The 21,843-nt window shown below is 40.3% G+C and overlaps 1 protein-coding gene across 4 annotated transcripts in view; it reads left to right on the top strand.

The window, feature by feature from the left end:
• Arap2 (ArfGAP with RhoGAP domain, ankyrin repeat and PH domain 2) overlaps window positions 1-21,843 on the top strand; it is a 206,563-nt gene that overhangs the window by 40,864 nt on the left and 143,856 nt on the right. For all 4 annotated transcript variants that reach the window (XM_078021176.1, XM_078021175.1, XM_021722720.3 and 1 more), the window contains exons 7-8: window positions 5,229-5,298; window positions 21,104-21,224. In XM_078021176.1, the coding sequence (XP_077877302.1) occupies window positions 5,229-5,298; window positions 21,104-21,224 (191 nt within the window). The remainder of the gene's footprint in view (window positions 1-5,228; window positions 5,299-21,103; window positions 21,225-21,843) is intronic.

Below are 21,843 nucleotides of genomic sequence, written 5' to 3'. Positions count from 1 at the left end.
ATTACTTTTCTCCTGTGACTGTTTGGAGGAATAAGTGAGTTAATATATGTATGTGACTTGACACAGTGTCTGGAACTGTAAGTGCTCACTATTTTTATTACCAAGTGTAGTTTTTTATTGAGACTTTGAAACCTCTATAATAATGCATCATTATTTCAGATTTAATTTGCATTATGTGGCGTTGTCTTTATACTTTTTCATTAAAAAATTAATGAAAAGGTATAATTTCAGAGAAAAGTTAAAATATTTGAACTATACCTCATAGTTTACTTATCAATCAGAGATAATTCCTATGGAATTGATTGACTAATAATGACTAGACTTTCATAAATTCATGAGAGAAATAGTTAACAGAAATGTTGATTTTAAAAATTTAGATGTCATTATCCGAAGTACATGTATGAAGACATGAATTGATGTGAACATACTTTTTATACAAATAGAGGTATGAAAATTGTTCTATATGTATAATAATAATTGTGATGCAAAAAAAATCTAGTGTTCACTAATTAATAGTTTTTAAAATAAAAATTTTACTTTGGAATTTAGAAGCACAGAACTTCTCAAACTCTTCTTTTTATTACTTAGTTGAAGTTTTGGTTAATTTATCGGATTTACCAACATTAAATCCAAATTTCTATTTGCTAAAAAGGGGGATAATACTTTGAGAAAGGATGTAAGTATAAGCTCTTATCTTTAATCCACTAATTATTAGAATTCAGTATTGAAGTTCACGTGTAGAAAATAGCTGTTTAAAAGTTGACACATTTAATGAGCAATACAGATTATTCAATGTTTATATAAATTACTTTTAGATAAATCTTAAATGGGTTATAGTGCATTTTAAAATAGGGAAGTACCAATGTATACAGTATGAGTACTTATAAATTTTTTCCCCAGATTTATGGAAGTATGATTGACAAAGATTGTGTATATTTGAAAAGTGTAGTGCAAGGATTTGATGCACATATTATACATGGTGAAATGATTACCACACACAAGACAATTAACATGTTTCCCAGAGTTATTCTTTCTTTTTCGGGTGAGACCACTTAAGATCTGTTTTTTTCTCCTCCTCCTCCTCCTCCTCCTCCTCCTCCTCCTCCTCCTCCTCCTCCTCCTCCTCCTCCTCCTCCCCCCCCCACACACATCCCTAACCCATTTTTTTTCCTAATGTTTTCTTTTCAGACAGAGTTTTACTAAATTATTAGGGGCTTACTAAGTTGCTGAGGTTGGTCTCAAAACTTGGAATCTTCCTGCCTTAGCTTTCTGAGTTGCTGTGATTACAAGTGTGTGCCACCACACCTGACTAAGAAGTGTACTGTTAGTGGATTTCAAGTATAAGATGTATCATTATGTATAGTCATCCTAATGTACATTAGATACTCAGAATTTATAATTGAAAATTTAAAATCTCTTCTCTGTAATAATGCATCATTATTTCAGATCAAGTTTGTGTTGTGTAATAGTTGTATAATAGTTGTGTAATAGTAGGAACTTAGACTAAGGTGACAATGTTTGTATATATTATCATTTTTTTTTAAATAGTGAAAAAAAATTAAGCCATTAAATAAAATTTAAAGGAAAGGCATAACCTAGTTCAGAGAATACTCTTAAAACACTTAACGATGAGGAGTAATAGTATGTATTAACCAATATCACTATATTTATATTCTAAAATGTTGAACTTATAAAAACAGAGAGCAGAATAGTATCAGGGACTGAGGAATAGATGTATTGGGGAAAGGTTGTTTAAATTTTTTTTAAAAATCTAAAATGCATTTTAAAATTACTTCAAAACTAATGTCGAAATTCAAGCTTTCTATAGGTTCTCACTTTTTTTCATTAATAACAAGATAGGTTTAGAAAATTTTTATTTTGTCATTAAAAAAACCTTGATCTTTAGTATTTAGTAAAAAAACAAATGGTAAAGTGTTTTATAGTACCCTTTTTCTCTATGTTTACAAAGTGCGATTTTGAGTAAGCCTTTTTTCAATGAAAAATGTATTCATCATCTATTTTGTAATCATTATAATAAGTATATTTTATATGCCAGGAAGTATGGTAATCACAGGTTTTACACAGATACACAAAACAAATGGTTTCTGCACTCAATTCAAATTTTAATGGTAAGTGTCATTAAGTAAAGAAATGGAGAAGAAAAAAAGGGGGCCTGAGCAACTGTGTTGGTCCTAGATGATCTTTTGGAGCAAATAACATTTAAACTGAGAACTTGATGGTTAGAAGGTGCCTCCCATGTTCACAGTTGGAGGGGAATTTTGAGCAGAGAAAATGGTTTATGGGAAGTGTACCAGGCAAGAAAGTTCTAGACATAGAGGCCATGTGAGCAGATACCGTCTACAGAGGAAGTGGCAGATTTTGATGGCTGACTGGATGAGTGAATGCAGAAGTAACAGTTTGATGGTAGAATTGCAACATAGCACCCCGCAACTACAGAATGGTGATTCTTACAACTATTTTCCATATGCTTCTCATTGCATTTCTAGGGGCTGGCATTTGTCTTATTTACCTATCCCACCACAGATTACTAAACGTATTTAATAACTTGTACAAATATTGAGTTTAAAATGGATGGACATGTCAAATAGTTACCTAGCAGTTGCAAAAATTAAAATGGTTGGAACAGTGTTTTAGGAGCTAAGACCCTTTTAGGTTGAAGTTTTCTTGGGCTTTTCTCAAAGAGCCAAACGTAGCTAGACAAACTGGTACATGTTTATATTCCCAGCTACTCAGGAGGCTGAGATGGGAGGATCGAGAGTTCAGGTCACCCTGTGCAATATACCAACATCCCATCTCAAAACATACAAACCAAAAGCAATGTCAAGAGCCAAGGTCAAGTGCGTCCTTTACATTATAGTGCCTTAGAAGGAGATGCAGCTCATAAATAGTAGCGATTTTGACCCCAAAGCCCAATAAATACTGCGCTGTCTTCCTTTTAACTTTCCTCATTCTTCTGAGGTTAGATTCTTAGATGATGCCTCAGACCTCAAGCTCACCCTGTGGATTCTAAGAAAGCTTTATGAGTCCAATTAAATGGCTGCTAAGTAAGACATGTTAAGTTTCTGAACTTCTTTGCTTAGTACTTTTACACATTTAATTTTATTCTGAGTTTTCAGAAGTTTCTCTGTCTTTCCTGATATGTTGAAAGATGCTAATTATTTATGAGTGCTGGGTGTTTAGGTATTCTTTTCATATCATCCTGCCCATGTTTCTTAAAGGACTATGCTTTGATTGCATTGCTTATTCATTCAGTATATTCTCCTGGAGTGCCATATTTATCTGTGTGTTAGTTGTTGATCATGGAGAAGAAAACATTCTTGAAGTGGATCCTTGCAAGACATAAAGGCGAGTGTTAAGACTGACATTAAGCAAATGAACTAATACATATGATCAAATTTGTGTTGAGTGCTAGAGGAAAGGTAGAAGGTGCTTTGAGAGAATAGCTTTGAGATCTGCTTTGGATTGGGTGGTGAGGGAAGGCATTTCTGTGTGGATAGTTTAGGTGCAATTTAGAAACATAAAAAATTACCAAAGGGAAGAGGAAGGGTAATGAAAGACCCCAAGGTCTTATCTCCTCCACAGATTTTGACCATTTTGATGTTCAAATGAAAGATGATATATGCTACTGAGCTCTAACTTAACCACTGTTTGTAAGGTGGGTGGAGGCCCCAATCAAAATCTTGATTTTTCCAAGTTACTGTTGGTATTGTATAGGAAGTTGTATAGTTACCTGCCTTTTAAGTATAGCAGAGAGAAACAAGAACTGAGTGCAGAGTGATTAATTATGCAATATATAATTGTGTGTTTGCTTAATATTCTTTACCTTTTAATTTTTAATGCTGGGAATTTGAAGAACTCTCGGGTTGCTAGCAGAAGTAAAACCCAGATGTCTGTAACACAGTTGGATGTTGCAATGTGAAAAAAAAAAAAAAAAAAACATGACAGGCCAAGAGAAGTTAAGCAGTAAGAAGATGAGGGAATAAGGTAGAAAGTGGGCTGGGTGGGCAGTGTGGTTGTCTGATATTAAGTTCCTTATGTGTTCTTACTACTTCAAGGTTCAGTGCTTACATGTGAAACTCATCTGCACTGATGAATTAAGGCGTTTTCTCCATTTCATCAGAGTTGGTCTAATTTGATCTGGAGTGGCACATGTCTGCTCACTAAGGAGACTGGCTGTACTTCACTTGAGTATTGAACCTGTAGCAGGGACACAGCCGGAAGACAAACTTTCCAGATGCCCGGAAGTTCTCTTTCTATCTTTAAATCTTCTGAAAGCCACAGGAAATTATATCACCTTGTCGAAATGTGTTAGAAAAGAGCAAAAGGAGAGACAGTATATATGGTTGATGTTTACATATTCACTTAGAAATGACTTTTTTAAAAACAGGAAGTTAGTTTCCATATGTTGTCTGTGTTAAAAGCTGAAAGTATCTGTATGGTATTAGTCCAGACTAAAAGCCTGTAGAGAACAGGATATTCACAGTCTGTGGATTGTCTGACTTAAGGGAAGGGAAATAAGCAAAACAAAAGACAAACCTAAGCAGATAGTTCTTTATACCCCTCATTTAAAGTAAGAAAAATATGTTTTTTTAAACCTAAATAGGAAATGTTATTTATTATTTTGCCTTTGTTTTCTCACATCAAAAACCATTTTAAAATTGCATCTGCCTTTCATATGATCCTCTTTTGAAAAATACAGAAGTTTCACTGAATTTAGAGTGACTGTAAATGATTATTTTTTGACAGGGCTTTCCCCATCTTATTTAGTCAAAATATAATAATTTATGTAAATTCAGGTTAGAAAGCTTTGCTAGTTTTGCAAAATATTATTCATCCACCAAAGTAAAAATCAAAGCAAAATAAGTGTATAAGCTTTATGAGAGATGAAAGTTTTATGTATTACCTTCATTTAAAGATTATCTCCATTAATGGAAATGGTTTTGATGATAATGTTTGTGACTACACTTGGTTTTGCACTTAACATTATCATTAAAAAAAAAAAGCTATGTCAGCTAATTAGAAAGTGTTGTTATACATTTGTTGATTCTATGTTCCATTGCCCAAAACTGTACTATCATAGCCTATTTTTGTATACACTGCATAACAGTAGAGATGGATTGCACTCAGCATAGCTACACTTCAAATGTACTTAAAAATCCAAGTTCATGCTACTTAAATGTAAAATAACAATTTCATGTGTTTTACAGAAAACGCATGTTTCAGAAGAGATGGGTGAAATTTGATGGCCTTAGCATTTCTTACTACAATAATGAAAGGGTAAGTACATTTTACATTTTTTTTTCAAAGATTGTTTTATGCATACTGTTTGTCAGTAAACTAAGCAAGTGGTTTGATTTTTAAGAATTGGAAATGGAGTATCTACATGAAAAGATTTGTAATATGATAAAACACAAATCTATTCCATTCGTCTCTAACTTTTTGTTGACATATAAAATTGAGAATTTTTTTATTGATGTATTTAACAGTGATTTATAGAGTATCTTCTACAAACCATGGGAAATGCTATCAGCCATGAAAAGATGGGGGAAGAAATCGCCTTTTTTCCTAGACTGCACCAAGGAATGTTTACAAACCACACTTTTAATTAGCAAATGGAGAGACAAGGAGCAGTTGCTTCATGCTGTGGGAGTGAGAGGGGTTTACAGAAACCAGGGAGAAAGGAGATTGATCTGCAGGGAGAATAGTGAGATGCTCAGATGGGAAAGTGTGGACCCTAGCACTGAAGGCATGGTTTTCCCTGATTTGAATATGCATGGGAGAGGAAGCTGGGGTAGTTGTTTAAGGTAGAGTTCATTGAAAGTCTTGAATACTAGGTGAAATGGTTACAGTGTTATCTTTTGGCAGTTAAGTCTTAATGACATGGCAGATCTCTGAGCATGTCTTTTTAGGTATGGGAATATCCTTAGGAGTTGTTGGGGTTTAGAGTCATTATATCTACATTTTTCCAAATGTTACCTATTTACATTTGTAAATGTATGCATTTATTCATACATATGTAGTTAAAATATTCTGGAGATGTATAGTCAGCCCTCTATAATGTGAGTTGCACATCAGTGGATTCAATCATCTGTGGATCACAATATTAATAAAAAAAATTGCATCTGTACTCAACATGTATAGACTTTAAAAAAAAATTCCCTTAATTATATAGTTTAACAACTCCTTAGTAGCATTTATACTATATGAGGTATTATAAGTAACCTGGAGATGATTTAAAGTGTACTAGAGGATGTACATAAGTTACATGCAAATTCCATACCATTTTATTTAAGAAACTTAAGCATCTGCAGGGATTTCTGGAACAAGTACCCCTCAGATACTGAGAAACAAATATTTTTTTTTTTTTTTTTTTTTTTTTTATATTGAATTATATTTTATTTTTTTTTTTTTTTTTTTTTTTTTTTTTTTTTTTTTTTATTGTTGGTCGTTCAAAACCTTACACAGTTCTTAATACATCATATTTCACAGTTTGATTCAAGCGGGTTATGAACTCCCAACTTTACCCCGTATACAGATTGCTGTATCACTTCAGTTACCCTTCCATTGATTGACATATTGCCTTTCTAGTGTCTGATGTATTCTGCTGTCAGTCCTATTCTCTACTATCCCCCCTCCCCTCCCCTCCCCTCCCCTTTTCTCTCTACCCCTTCTACTGTAAATCATTTCTTCCATTTGTATTATCTTGTCTTACCCCTCCATTACATAGTTCTTGATATATCATATTTCACATTTTGATTCAAGTGGGTTATGCACTCCCATATTGCCCCTTATACAGCTTGCAGAATCACATCAGTTTCACTTCCATTGCTTTACATATTGCCATCCTAGTGTCTGTTGTATTCTGCTGCCTTTCCTATCCTCTACTATCCCCCCTCCCCTCCCCTCCCCTCCCCTCTTCTCTCTCTACCCCCACTACTGCAATTCATTCCTCCCCTTTGTATTATTTTTCCCTTTCCCCTCACTTCCTCTTGTATGTAATTTTGTATAAACCCGAGGGTCTCGTTCCATTTCCATGCTATTTCCCTTCTCTCTCCCTTTCCCTCCCACCTCTCAACCCTGTTTAATGATGGTCTTCTTCTTGTGCTCTTCTTCCCTAGTCTGTTCTTAATTACTCTCCTTATATCAAAGAAGACATTTGGCATTTGTTTTTTAGGGCTTGGCTAGCTTCGCTTAGCATAATCTGCTCTAATGCCATCCATTTCCCTCCAAATTCTATGATTTTGTCATTTCTTAATGCAGAGTAATACTCCATTGTGTATAAATGCCACAATTTTTTTATCCATTCGTCTATTGAAGGGCATCTAGGTTGGTTCCACAGTCTTCCTATTGTGAATTGTGCTGCTATGAACATCGATGTAGCAGTGTCCCTGTAGCATGCTCTTTTTAGGTCTTTAGGGAATAGACCCAGAAGGGGGATAGCTGGGTCAAATGGTGGTTCCATTCCCAGCTTTCCAAGAAGTCTCCATACTGCTTTCCAAATTGGCTGCACCAATTTGCAGTCCCACCAACAATGTACAAGTGTACCCTTTTCCCCACATCCTCGCCAGCACTTATTGTTGTTTGACTTCGTAATGGCTGCCAATCTTACTGGAGTGAGATGGTATCTTAGGGTGGTTTTGATTTGCATTTCTCTGACTGCTAGAGATGGTGAGCATTTTTTCATGTACTTGTTGATTGATTGTATGTCCTCCTCTGAGAAGTGTCTGTTCAAGTCCTTGGCCCATTTGTTGATGGGATTATTTGTTATCTTATTGTCTAATTTTCTGAGTTCTTTATATACTCTGGATATTAGGGCTCTATCTGAAGTGTGAGGAGTAAAGATTTGTTCCCATGATGTAGGCTCCCTATTTACCTCTCTTATTGTTTCTTTTGCTGAGAAAAAACTTTTTAGTTTGAGTAAGTCCCATTTGTTGATTCTAGATGTTAACTCTTGTGCTATGGGTGTCCTATTGAGGAATTTGGAGCCCGACCCCACAGCATGTAGGTCGTAGCCAACTTTCTCTTCTATCAGATGCCGTGTCTCTGATTTGATATCAAGCTCCTTGATCCATTTTGAGTTAACTTTTGTGCATGGCGAGAGAAAGGGATTCAATTTCATTTTGTTGCATATGGATTTCCAATTTTCCCAGCACCATTTGTTGAAGATGCTATCCTTCCTCCATTGCATGCTTTTAGCCCCTTTATCAAATATAAGAAAGTTGTAGTTTTGTGGGTTGGTTTCTGTGTCCTCTATTCTGTACCATTGGTCCACCCGCCTGTTTTGGTACCAGTACCATGCTGTTTTTGTTACTATTGCTCTGTAGTATAGTTTGAAATCTGGAATCGTTATACCACCTGATTCACCTTTCCTGCTTAGTATTGTTTTTGCAATTCTGGGTCTTTTATTCTTCCATATGAATTTCATGATTGCTTTCTCCATTTCTATAAGAAATGCCGTTGGGATTTTGATTGGCATTGCATTAAACCTATAGAGAACTTTTGGTAATATCGCCATTTTGATGATGTTAGTTCTGCCTATCCATGAACAGGGTATATTTTTCCATCTTCTAAGGTCTTCTTCAATTTCTCTCTTTAGGGTTCTGTAGTTTTCATTGTATAAGTCTTTCACCTCTTTTGTTAGGTTGATTCCCAAGTATTTTATTCTTTTTGAGGATATTGTGAACGGGGTGGTTGTCCTCGTGTCCATTTCAGAGGATTTGTCGCTGATATACAGGAATGCCTTTGATTTATGCGTGTTGATTTTATAACCTGCCACTTTGCTGAATTCATTTATTAGCTCTAACAGTTTCTTTGTAGACCATATTGGGTCTGCTAGGTATAGAATCATGTCATCTGCAAATAGTGATAACTTAAGTTCTTCTTTTCCTATTTTTATGCCTTTAATTTCTTTCGTCTGTCTAATTGCTCTGGCCAGTGTTTCGAGAACTATGTTGAACAGGAGTGGTGAGAGAGGGCATCCCTGTCTTGTTCCAGATTTTAGAGGGAATGCCTTCAATTTTTCTCCATTCAGAATGATGCTAGCCTGAGGCTTAGCATAAATTGCTTTTACAATGTTGAGGTATGTTCCTGTTATCCCTAGTTTTTCGAGAGTTTTGAACATAAACGGATGCTGTACTTTGTCGAATGCTTTTTCTGCATCTATCGAGATGATCATATGGTTCTTATTTTTAAGTCTATTGATGTGGTGAATAACATTTATTGATTTCCGTATATTGAACCACCCTTGCATACCAGGGATGAATCCTACTTGATCATGGTGCACAATTTTTTTGATATGTTTTTGTATCCGATTTGCCAGAATTTTATTGAGGATTTTTGCATCTAGGTTCATTAGAGATATTGGTCTGTAGTTTTCTTTCTTTGAAGTGTCTTTGTCTGGTTTCGGAATCAGGGTGATGTTGGCCTCGTAGAATGAATTTGGAAGTTCTCCCTCTTTTTCTATTTCCTGAAATAGCTTGAAAAGTATTGGTATTAGTTCCTCTTTAAAGGTTTTGTAAAACTCTGCTGTAAACCCATCAGGTCCTGGGCTTTTCTTAGATGGTAATCTTTTGATGGTTTCTTCTATTTCCTCAATTGATATTGGTCTGTTTAGGTTGTCTATATCCTCCTGACTCAATCTGGGCAGATTATATGACTTAAGAAATTTATCGATGCCTTCACTATCTTCTATTTTATTGGAGTATAAGGATTCAAAATAATTTCTGATTATCTTCTGTATTTCTGAAGTGTCTGTCGTGATCTTGCCTTTTTCATTCCTTATGCTAGTAATTTGAGTTCTCTCTCTTCTTCTCTTCACTAGCATGGCTAAGGGTCTGTCAATTTTATTTATCTTTTCGAAGAACCAACTTTTCGTTTTGTCAATTTTTTCAATTGTTTCTTTTGTTTCGATTTCATTAATTTCAGCTCTGATTTTAATTATTTCTTGCCTTCTACTTCTTTTGCTGTTATTTTGCTCTTCTTTTTCTAGAATTTTGAGATGAAGTATGAGATCATTTATTTGTTGGTTTTTTCTTTTTTTAAGGAATGAACTCCAAGCAATGAATTTTCCTCTTAGAACTGCTTTCAATGTGTCCCATAGATTCCGATATGTTGTGTCTGTGTTTTCATTATACTCTAAGAATTTTTTAATTTCCTCCTTGATGTCTTCTAAAACCCATTGATCATTCAGTAACCTATTGTTCATTCTCCAAGTGATGCATGATTTTTCCTTGCTTCTTTTATGGTTGATTTTTAGTTTCATTCCATTATGATCGGATAAGATGCATGGTATTATCTCCGCTCCTTTATATTGTCTAAGAGTTGCCCTGTGACATAATATATGATCTATTTTTGAGAAGGATCCATGTGCTGCTGAGAAAAAAGTGTAGCTGCTTGATGTTGGGTGGTATATTCTATATATGTCAATTAAGTCTAGGTTGTTAATTGTGTTATTGAGTTCTATAGTTTCCTTATTCAACTTTTGTTTGGAAGATCTGTCCAGTGGTGAGAGAGGTGTGTTGAAGTCTCCCATGATTATTGTATGGTGGTCTATTAGACTCTTGAACTTGAGAAGAGTTTGCTTGATGAACGCAGCAGCACCGTTGTTTGGGGCATATATATTTATGATTGTTATGTCTTGTTGGTGTATGGTTCCCTTGAGCAGTATGTAGTGTCCTTCTTTATCCCTTTTGATTAACTTTGGTTTGAAATCTATTTTATTTGATATGAGTATGGACACTCCTGCTTGTTTCCGCAGTCCATATGAGTGATATGATTTTTCCCAACCTTTCACCTTCAGTCTATGTATATCCTTTCCTATCAAATGCGTCTCCTGAAGGCAGCATATTGTTGGATCTTGTTTTGTGATCCATTCAACTAGCCTGTGTCTCTTAATTGGTGAGTTTAAGCCATTAACATTTAGGGTTATTATTGAGATATGGTTTGTTCTTCCAGCCATATTTGTTTATTAATGCTGTTAAACCTGATTTGTTTTTCTCTTTGATTTTTCCCCCCCTTTACTGTCCTACCTCCCACTGTTGGTTTTCATTGTTGTTTTCCATTTCCTCTTCCTGTAGTGTTTTGCCAAGGATTTTTTGAAGAGATGGTTTTCTAGCTGCAAATTCTTTTAACTTTTGTTTATCATGGAATGTTTTAATTTCATCTTCCATCCTGAAGCTTAATTTTGCTGGATACACGATTCTTGGTTGGAACCCATTTTCTTTTAGCGTTTGAAATATGTTATTCCAGGATCTTCTAGCTTTTAGAGTCTGTGTTGAGAGATCAGCTGTTATCCTGATTGGTTTACCCCTAAATGTAATCTGCTTCCTTTCTCTTGTAGCTTTTAAAATTCTCTCCTTATTCTGTATGTTGGACATCTTCATTATAATGTGTCTAGGTGTGGATCTCTTATGATTTTGCACATTCGGCGTCCTGTAGGCTTCTAGGATTTGGGGTTCTGTCTCATTCTTCAAGTCTGGGAAGTTTTCTCGTATTATTTCACTGAATAAGTTGTCTATTCCTTTGGTTTGGAGCTCTGTGCCTTCCTGTATCCCAATGACTCTTAAGTTTGGTCTTTTGATATTATCCCATATTTCTTGGATGTTCTGCTCATGGTTTCTTAGCAGACTTGCTGAGCTGTCTATGCTCTTTTCAAGTTGAAATACTCTGTCTTCATTGTCTGATGTTCTATCTTCTAAGTGATCCACTCTGCTGGTAGTTTTCTCGATTGAGTTTTTAAGTTGGTTTATTGCTTCCTGCATTTCTAGGATTTGTATTTGTTTGTTTTTTATTTCCTCTATCTCCCTGTGAAATTGATCTTTTACTTCCTGGATTTGTTTATGAAGTTCCTTGTCAATGTGATCTTTCATTGTCTGATTTTGCTGTCTCATGTCTTCCTTGAGACTCCAGATCATCTGAAGCATGTATATCCTGACCTCTCTGTCTGACATTCCATCTGTTGCAGCTATTACCTCTTCTAGAGTTGAGTTGACCTGCATTGCCTGTGGTCCTTTCTTTCCTTGTCTTTTCATACTGCTGGCGTTTCTTACTGCTTGGTGAAGCTGTTGTGTTTTTGAGATTTTCCCTCTATTTATTTATATTGCTCTTGTATAGTTGAAAAGTCTCCCTTGCAGGACAGATGGTGGCTGTGATCCTCCACCAATTGGTGCGATCTGTCTACCACGCTGGCGGGCCCTAGGTCTGCTCTGCTGGCCGGTCGAAGGTCCGCCTACCCAGCAGGCGCGAGGGGCACCTCTGTCTCTCCGTAGGTTGCTGGGCCTAACCTCCCGATGGGTCCCTGGTATGCCTACCTTGCAGGCACTGGGGGTGGCGCTGGCTCCGGCCGCAACAAGCCGCTGGGCCTGATCTGCCGCTGGTCGCAGTCCCACCTACCTTGCAGGCACTGGGGGAGGGGACGGGCCTGCCCCACAGAAGGTCGCTGGTGGGTCGCAGGACCCTGTTCCCTGCAGGCGCGTGTGTCAGCTCTGTCTCTTCGCAGATTGCTGGGCCTGACCTGCCTGTGGGTCGCCGGTTCTCCTACTTTGCAGGCACTGGGGGTGGGGCCGGCTCCGGCCCGCAACCAGCCGCTGGGCCTGATCTGTCGCTGGTCGCAGTCCCGCCTACCTTGCAGGCACTGGGGGAGGGGACTGTCCTGCCCCTCAGCAGGCCACTAAGCCTGATCTGCTAGAGGTGACAGTCCCGCCTACCTTGCAGGCTCTGGGGGAGGGGACGGGCCTGCCCCACAGAAGGCCGCTGGTGGGTCGCAGGACCCTGTTCCCTGCAGGCGCGTGTGTCAGCTCTGTCTGTCCGCAGATTGCTGGGCCTGGCCTGCCCGTAGGTCGCCGGTTCTCCTACCTTGCAGGCACTGGGGGTGGGGCCGGCTCTGGCCCCAACCAGCCGCTGGGCCTGCTCTGCCGGTGGTCACAGTCCCTCCTACCTTGCAGGCACTGGGGGAGGGGACGGGCCTGCCCCACAGAAGGCCGCTGGTGGGTTGCAGGACCCTGTTCCCTGCAGGCGCTTGTGTCAGCTCTGTCTCTTCGCAGATTGCTGGGCCTGACCTGCCTGTGGGTCGCTGGTTCTCCTACTTTGCAGGCACTGGGGGTGGGGCCGGCTCCGGCCCACAACCAGCCGCTGGGCCTGATCTGCCGCTGGTCGCAGTCCCGCCTACCTTGCAGGCACTGGGGGAGGGGACTGTCCTGCCCCTCAGCAGGCCACTAAGCCTGATCTGCTAGAGGTGACAGTCCCGCCTACCTTGCAGGCTCTGGGGGAGGGGACGGGCCTGCCCCACAGAAGGCCGCTGGTGGGTCGCAGGACCCTGTTCCCTGCAGGCGCGTGTGTCAGCTCTGTCTGTCCGCAGATTGCTGGGCCTGGCCTGCCCGTAGGTCGCCGGTTCTCCTACCTTGCAGGCACTGGGGGTGGGGCCGGCTCCGTCCCCAACCAGCCGCTGGGCCTGCTCTGCCGGTGGTCACAGTCCCTCCTACCTTGCAGGCACTGGGGGAGGGGACGGGCCTGCCCCACAGAAGGCCGCTGGTGGGTCGCAGGACCCTGTTCCCTGCAGGCGCGTGTGTCAGCTCTGTCTCTTCGCAGATTGCTGGGCCTGACCTGCCTGTGGGTCGCTGGTTCTCCTACTTTGCAGGCACTGGGGGTGGGGCCGGCTCCGGCCCGCAACCAGCCGCTGGGCCTGATCTGTCGCTGGTCGCAGTCCCGCCTACCTTGCAGGCACTGGGGGAGGGGACTGTCCTGCCCCTCAGCAGGCCACTAAGCCTGATCTGCTAGAGGTGACAGTCCCGCCTACCTTGCAGGCTCTGGGGGAGGGGACGGGCCTGCCCCACAGAAGGCCGCTGGTGGGTCGCAGGACCCTGTTCCCTGCAGGCGCGTGTGTCAGCTCTGTCTGTCCGCAGATTGCTGGGCCTGGCCTGCCCGTAGGTCGCCGGTTCTCCTACCTTGCAGGCACTGGGGGTGGGGCCGGCTCCGGCCCCAACCAGCCGCTGGGCCTGCTCTGCCGGTGGTCACAGTCCCTCCTACCTTGCAGGCACTGGGGGAGGGGACGGGCCTGCCCCACAGAAGGCCGCTGGTGGGTTGCAGGACCCTGTTCCCTGCAGGCGCTTGTGTCAGCTCTGTCTCTTCCCAGATTGCTGGGCCTGACCTGCCTGTGGGTCGCCGGTTCTCCTACTTTGCAGGCACTGGGGGTGGGGCCGGCTCCGGCCCACAACCAGCCGCTGGGCCTGATCTGCCGCTGGTCGCAGTCCCGCCTACCTTGCAGGCACTGGGGGAGGGGACTGTCCTGCCCCTCAGCAGGCCACTAAGCCTGATCTGCTAGAGGTGACAGTCCCGCCTACCTTGCAGGCTCTGGGGGAGGGGACGGGCCTGCCCCACAGAAGGCCGCTGGTGGGTCGCAGGACCCTGTTCCCTGCAGGCGCGTGTGTCAGCTCTGTCTGTCCGCAGATTGCTGGGCCTGGCCTGCCCGTAGGTCGCCGGTTCTCCTACCTTGCAGGCACTGGTGGTGGGGCCGGCTCCGTCCCCAACCAGCCGCTGGGCCTGCTCTGCCGGTGGTCACAGTCCCTCCTACCTTGCAGGCACTGGGGGAGGGGACGGGCCTGCCCCACAGAAGGCCGCTGGTGGGTCGCAGGACCCTGTTCCCTGCAGGCGCGTGTGTCAGCTCTGTCTCTTCGCAGATTGCTGGGCCTGACCTGCCTGTGGGTCGCTGGTTCTCCTACTTTGCAGGCACTGGGGGTGGGGCCGGCTCCGGCCCGCAACCAGCCGCTGGGCCTGATCTGTCGCTGGTCGCAGTCCCGCCTACCTTGCAGGCACTGGGGGAGGGGACTGTCCTGCCCCTCAGCAGGCCACTAAGCCTGATCTGCTAGAGGTGACAGTCCCGCCTACCTTGCAGGCTCTGGGGGAGGGGACGGGCCTGCCCCACAGAAGGCCGCTGGTGGGTCGCAGGACCCTGTTCCCTGCAGGCGCGTGTGTCAGCTCTGTCTGTCCGCAGATTGCTGGGCCTGGCCTGCCCGTAGGTCGCCGGTTCTCCTACCTTGCAGGCACTGGGGGTGGGGCCGGCTCTGGCCCCAACCAGCCGCTGGGCCTGCTCTGCCGGTGGTCACAGTCCCTCCTACCTTGCAGGCACTGGGGGAGGGGACGGGCCTGCCCCACAGAAGGCCGCTGGTGGGTCGCAGGACCCTGTTCCCTGCAGGCGCTTGTGTCAGCTCTGTCTCTTCGCAGATTGCTGGGCCTGACCTGCCTGTGGGTCGCTGGTTCTCCTACTTTGCAGGCACTGGGGGTGGGGCCGGATCCGGCCCACAACCAGCCGCTGGGCCTGATCTCGAGAAACAAATATTATTAAATCTATTAGAGTAACCATGGTATTTCCCTTTTAGCATCTCTTTGTTTGGAAATTTCCTTAATAAAAAGTTTGGAGCTAATAAGCCATATTTTTAGTACATTAAAATTAGATAATTTTTAATCTTAATTATATCCCTTCTCTTTAACATTTTATTTTTAAGACTTAGCCACATTCTCTTATTTATAGCTTCTGATGTGTCATTTTTCCTCATGATTTGGTGATTTCCACTGCCCAGCATTGGTGATACTGGTGGTGGCATGAATAGAGACTTCACCTACTACTTCTTTAGTGCTGCAAGCAGATGAGTATATGTTTTTTTTAACACCAAGTGGCACATACTGAGATGTAGTGCACACTGCTTGATGTAATACTGACACTAAAGGAAGGTTTAGAGAAGCGTCAGTTTTTTGGCTTCACTTTCAGTGATGCAGGTAGAGCATCAGCAGGTTCAGGAACACCTCTGGAGGTTTGCAAGATTGTTGGATTTTTTTTTTTTTTTTTAACTGGATGTCTGCTTTAGCTACTGTTTCTAGCTTACTAGTACATTGGACAGTTGTCCCAATTTCTGTGCTATAGTGAACACAGTGTAGATTCTACATCTGATGGAGTCTGACTTTTGGTTTTCTTTGGCACCTATGCCCTTTCTGGTTTACCCATGCCCTTTTCTGGTTTGATTGAAGGAAAACTCTTCAAGAATGAGACAGGCTTCCATGCTGTGAGGTATTCTTAATCTCATTTGAGAGAGAATTTCTAGTAACTGTGTAACTGGAAGTTTTTCCCTCTCTGTTTGTCTTTTCAGAGTCAGCTGAAAGGAAGAGGGCTTGTCATATTTTTAGATACTGATGCAATAAAAATGATACAGTCTTCATTTGAAATTGAGATAAGTTTTTTTAATGGGTTACTGCAAATCTTTGAGCTTAATACTAATTTTAAAAGGAAATCAAGTTGTTGCTTGCTATGGCATTTCACCCATCTACTGTCCAGATGAGGGATTTCAGTTTGGCAAAATACAGAAACACTGGGGTGAATGTTTCATGAAAGGATGGACAGTTTGTGCTGTGCCCCTTCTGGCAGAAGGCAAGTGTAGGGGTGGCTTAGCTACTTTCCTGGCTTTACAAGTTTAGCTGCTATGTAACTAGACATTTGGGTCTTTTTAAGTCTGAATGTGCACTGGAGGAGCAAGTGGCTGGGTGCTGAGGAGACGGCGTGCAGAGGTGACTGTTTTCCTGGTTTTCTTTCACTTTCCTCAGTATTGCCCAATCAAGCCTCTGCAAGAACTTGTCCATTTTATTTTAGAACGAAGCATCATCCCCGTGGCTGTCATATCTTATCCCTGCCAAGTACTCTCACTTACCTTCATTCTTACTGTGGCGAGGGCAGAATTACCCTGTGGTTGTTTCATTGTCTCAATGTGGTAGATAAATGACAAAGTTGACCTAGATAACTGTGCATTACAGGCTCAAAGAATGCTTTAAAAATTTTTTTTTTCCTAAAAGAAAAATTTTATACTCTGAAAAATGCAGGCATTTTGAGCCTGTTGTCCTTTGAGTACTTTTGTTTCTGTGTTATCTTTTTCTTGTGATGTAACAAAAGAAACATAAAAACAACTCTACAGTGTTAAAAATTTAGAAGACTTATCTTGGGATTTCATAGTAGATTATAAATTAGCAGTTAGAGAAACTACAACTAAGGTTCATTGACATAGAATTTATCTTAAGCATGTTTTGATCACTTCTGGGGAACTCCCCCACCCCATTTTTCCTATTACTCTATTGGAAGTGCATATATATATTTTTTAGAATTTTAACTGTACCTTTTTAAGTAAATAATATATCCTTTATTTATTTGTTTTTATGTGGTGCTGAGGATTGAGCCTAGGGCTTCACCTGTGCTAGGCAAGCGCTCTGCCACTGAGCTACAACTCCACCCCCATTACCTATTCAAATTAATACCAATGTGTGAACGTGTAGGTTATTTTTTTTAAGGAATTATTGTTTTAAATCTCTTTGAAGAGATCTGATAGAATCTCCTTTTTTTGTTGCTGTTTCACTCTCTACATTGCTGCTTGATTTTTCTTTACTGAAAAGTGGTTTAAAGGTAACATTAAACAGTTAATTTATTCCATTTGGGACATATGCTATAAATGACTTTAATTCCCTATGCAACCTAAAGTTTGGGAATAGATGATTGAAGGGATAAATTGTAAAGTTTTTGGACATTTTAAGCCTCCCATGGTGTCTGGTATTGACCACTGCAAGTGGAACAGAACAGCTCTTAAGGTCCATAAAGATGCTCAGTCCCTTCTTAACCTCTTTTGGTTTCTTGACAATGGAGAGACAATCTCCCCCCTCTTCTCAGTTTTCAGAGCACTTGGGCTCATATTGCCATCTTAATCTACTTACATTTTTGGAGGTTTCCTTTGGGGAGCCAATCACGGTGTGCAATTCTTTGCAGTGATTTTTCTCTATAAAGTCTGGCTACACTCGGTGGGAACTTCAACATGTCTTCTCCCCTGTTTTCTCCTCCAAGTTTCCCCTCTTCATAGATTCTTTGCTCTTCCATCTGACTCTCCTTAACTATGGCCATCCATCAAAATCTAGTGCAAACTTCACGACCCATCTTGCTCTCATCCTCTAAGAACCCTTTCTTTATTTTCTCTATCTGTTTGACTTTTTAACATAAGTATGCAGGGACATTCAGAAGGAAAAGAAGCTGAAAGTCAAGAGGCAAATGAGGAAGGTGTTGCAGTGAGCCAGGCATTAATTTATCAGGCTGTAGACTAACGTATAGGTTCAGTAGGACTGATAAAAAATGAATTTCACAAAATAATAAAGATGACCTGTCAGAGTTGGGTATAATTGTGATTGACTGAACATAGGATTCGATCATTCAAAAATATTTTTATAGCTCCGACTACCAGAAAGGTGGTAAGGAAAAGAGATAAATGACCCAAAGTCTATTTGGAGAAACCTTATTAATCAAAGGATCACATTTGATTACACCAAGTATAGCTGATCACTATTTAAATTATAGTGAATAATTACTATAAAGTAAAAGCACAGGTTGCCGATCCCTTAAATTAGGGTTATCTGCCTGGGTAAGGATGAGAGGCTTGAGAGAAAAGGCTGGTCAAAAAGGAATTCATTGGGGGAGGGTTTTTATACTGATGCATGAAGGAGGACAAGGGCATGGTCTGCAAGGATGGTGAAGAACATTCCTTTCAGAGCAGGCATTGTAGACACAGGTGCTGGTTTGGGGCAAAGATATGTGTTCAGGTAAGCTCAGGAAGGCCACTGTGGCCAGAGTTCAGAGTTAGCAAGTGCTGGGGAGTAAGCTGCCACTGGGTGTGGGGAAAGTCCAGGTGATGTGGGCGTACAAGATCAGCAGATGTCCAGACTGTCCCTTGTTTGACTCACAGAGTAATTTTTAATGGGCAGCTAGAGAGTGGTGGTAAGTTTTTCGGTGCTGACGACTTTGGGTTTAAAATTTGAGGTACTTACAGGATAGGAACATACTTTTGATGACTCAAAATATGAGAGTGAAGCAGGGTGAAATGGATAACAGAAAGAAGGAAGAGGAGTGGACAGAGGGATGAGAGAGGTTCTTTCATATAAGGTTTGTGGGTCAATTAGGGAGAAGGGACTTTTCCTTTCTAGAGAGAGAAGACTTACAAAAAAAAAAAAAAAGAAAGAAAGAAAGAAAGAAAAGGAAAAAGGGGAAATGAGAAGAAATGAGTTATTTAGTAAGTGGTTATTTCCTGACACCCTTCTTCCTTTTCTATATGAGGTTGCCCATTGATCTTCTTGAATCACACTTTAAATATCATGTTCAGATTGGGCTGCATGAAAGGAGATAGGAAAGAAAGCCTACATGGCTTTGGTATTTAATAGGATATTAAAGAATGGATGGTCTTTAGTCGTCATTTTCACTTTCATCCTCCTCTCTATCCAACCTACCTCAATATCCTTTCCCAGCATGTAATTCACTGAAACTGCTTTTGTCAAAGGCACAAATGACTTCCACACTGACAGACCCAATGGTTAAATTATTGTCTTTCTTTTCATTCAGAATATCTCATGCTGTTTTTAGATCACAAAAAATACGAATAATTCAGTGATTATGTGTGTACACATCATCACATTTAAAAAGCAAAATATTACCAATACTATTGAATGTATCCTGTTTCCCTCCCAAATGGCTTCCTCTCCTCCTACTCTTAAAGTAACTAACTAGGATGATGAATTTAGCAGTTTTTTTTGTAATTTCCATCTATTTCTTTATATTTTTATTATATAGATTACTCTAACAGAATAAAGATTTATTTTGAGTACTTAAATAAAAATGGGTGGGAGTTTGATTGACACATATAGTCTGGGATGGGAGACTGGAGCAGAGTCAATAAAAGAGAAGAAATTGTTAAAGAACTAGAAGAGACTGCCCTGGCGGTATAGGGCAAGTCCTCAGCTAGCAAAGAACAATCCTTCCAATGGTGGCTGATAGGTACCCCTTACCTGTGTGCCATGTTTCCAGCTGGGAGGAGTATGAGCTTGGTACTTACTTTCTGCATGAAATGGTTTAGTACATTCTTCTCATTAGTTATTTCAGATACTGGGGACATGCTCTAAACGGAGGTTTCCCCAGATAATGCTGTGGAGGAAAATGGAAGACGGGATGTATCCAAACTCTTCTGATATTCAAGACCTTCCTCAGTGTGACCTTGACGTTTGATTTCAGCCTCATCTCTTTTGACTCTGTGGCTTATTTGTTGCATTGCTATTTCATCTTATTTCTCCTTTTCATACCTTCATTATTCAGTGTTTCTGACCAGAATGTTCTCCACCCACTTATCAATTTGGTTAACATTAAGATTTTTTTAAAGTCAACCTCAAATGTCACCATGTTTGTAAAAATACTGCTTGCACCTTTTTAAAAGCAGACTTGAGAATTTCCATCTTTGCACTTGTCTTTTACTTTGTTTTCTGTTTTAAACTTTCTCTTATTACATTAGCTGTTTTTCTTTTGAGACTCCTTGAATGTATAAGGACTCTCTTAATTTTCTTTCTAACATAAGACATGTAAATATTAACCATTAGTAAATACTTGAAATTGCTTGTCATGCCAAATGATTTGGGTGGGTCTAGGAAAATGAAGACCGAGGAAAAAGTTTATCCATGTCTTAAAACTTAGTCATAACTTAAAACAAAGTCATGGTATGTATATGCCTATTGCAAGCATCCAAATCCATTTTTTTTCACTGGGGAACAAAAAGAAAAGTGACCTCATTATCAAAGTATTGAGTAGCATCATTAATTCATAAAATTGAACAGGTTTCTTAGGTACTTTTTGTTCACAGTGTATATATAATAGCAGTTTGAAATGGTTCAGTTACAGTACCTGTTGTGACCAGCAGATGCCTGCAAACACCATAAAATCATTTTGACCAGATTAATTTTAAAGTACATGCTGCTGTGTTTTTAGAATTATGTTTTGCTAGCCTAGTAGGTTTATTTGCATTCCAGTCTTTGCCTTTTAATTGCAAATGAAGAGAAAAGTGATAAGACATCTCCCTTAAAAGAAAGGGGCATTAATAGTTTTCTTTCTGGGAAATTAAATCAGTGGAATTGTGTGTCATTTTAAAAATTGGATTGAAATCGTAAAAGAAGAGTTGTAAATACTATGTCATTCCTTTTCTGATAAGATCAAGAGAATTTCATTCTACTGTGTCTTTTTCTTCAACCAATACAGGAGATGTATTCAAAAGGAATAATTCCCATTTCTGCTGTGTCTACAGTACGAGTTCAAGGAGACAACAAATTTGAAGTTGTTACAACACAAAGGACTTTTGTGTTTAGAGTAGAAAAAGAAGGTAAGATTATTTCTTTATCCCTTCAAATATGTGGACATTGATTTTTGACCAGATTTAACAAACCAGCTAAAAAAGAAATGTGAAGAAATTTTAAAATGTTACTTTTAAATGATTTGTGTTTTAAAACTATTTTTAAAATGCACAATGTTAAATCCTAAATAAATAGAGAAATTGTCTGTGTGTGGTTGCTTACTCCTTTCTTGGAGCAAAAAATTTAGTGAGGAGCTTTCAAATGCCAGATACAGCAGTCAAAAAAGTAGCAGGAATGTGCTCTCAAGGAAGTCAGTTTAAGCTCTTATTTTGGTAATGCAAAACAGCTATTTAATATGCAAAAACAGTTCTTAACTATTAGGAAGTTGATTTTATAAGGAAGTTTACTTTACATGGGACAGGTTTTTGGCTTCAGCTTAGGACACAGGCACAGCAGTCATTCTGTTTCACATTTTGAAACATCTTTTTCATTTCTTGAATTTTTTTCATGTTCATCATCTATCATGGGTCCCTTGATGGCAAAAATTGATGTAAAGATGGCAAGTGTTTTCTGGATTGTATCTAAACATGTACAGAGGAATCTTTTCTGGATTTTGTTTAGTTGGGGAATAAGAAGCAAGGGGAGTTA

The sequence above is a fragment of the Ictidomys tridecemlineatus genome, chromosome 9, assembly GCF_052094955.1.
Source record: "Ictidomys tridecemlineatus isolate mIctTri1 chromosome 9, mIctTri1.hap1, whole genome shotgun sequence".
Classification (NCBI taxonomy): domain Eukaryota; kingdom Metazoa; phylum Chordata; class Mammalia; order Rodentia; family Sciuridae; genus Ictidomys; species Ictidomys tridecemlineatus.
This window is presented reverse-complemented; position numbering and strand designations above follow the sequence as displayed.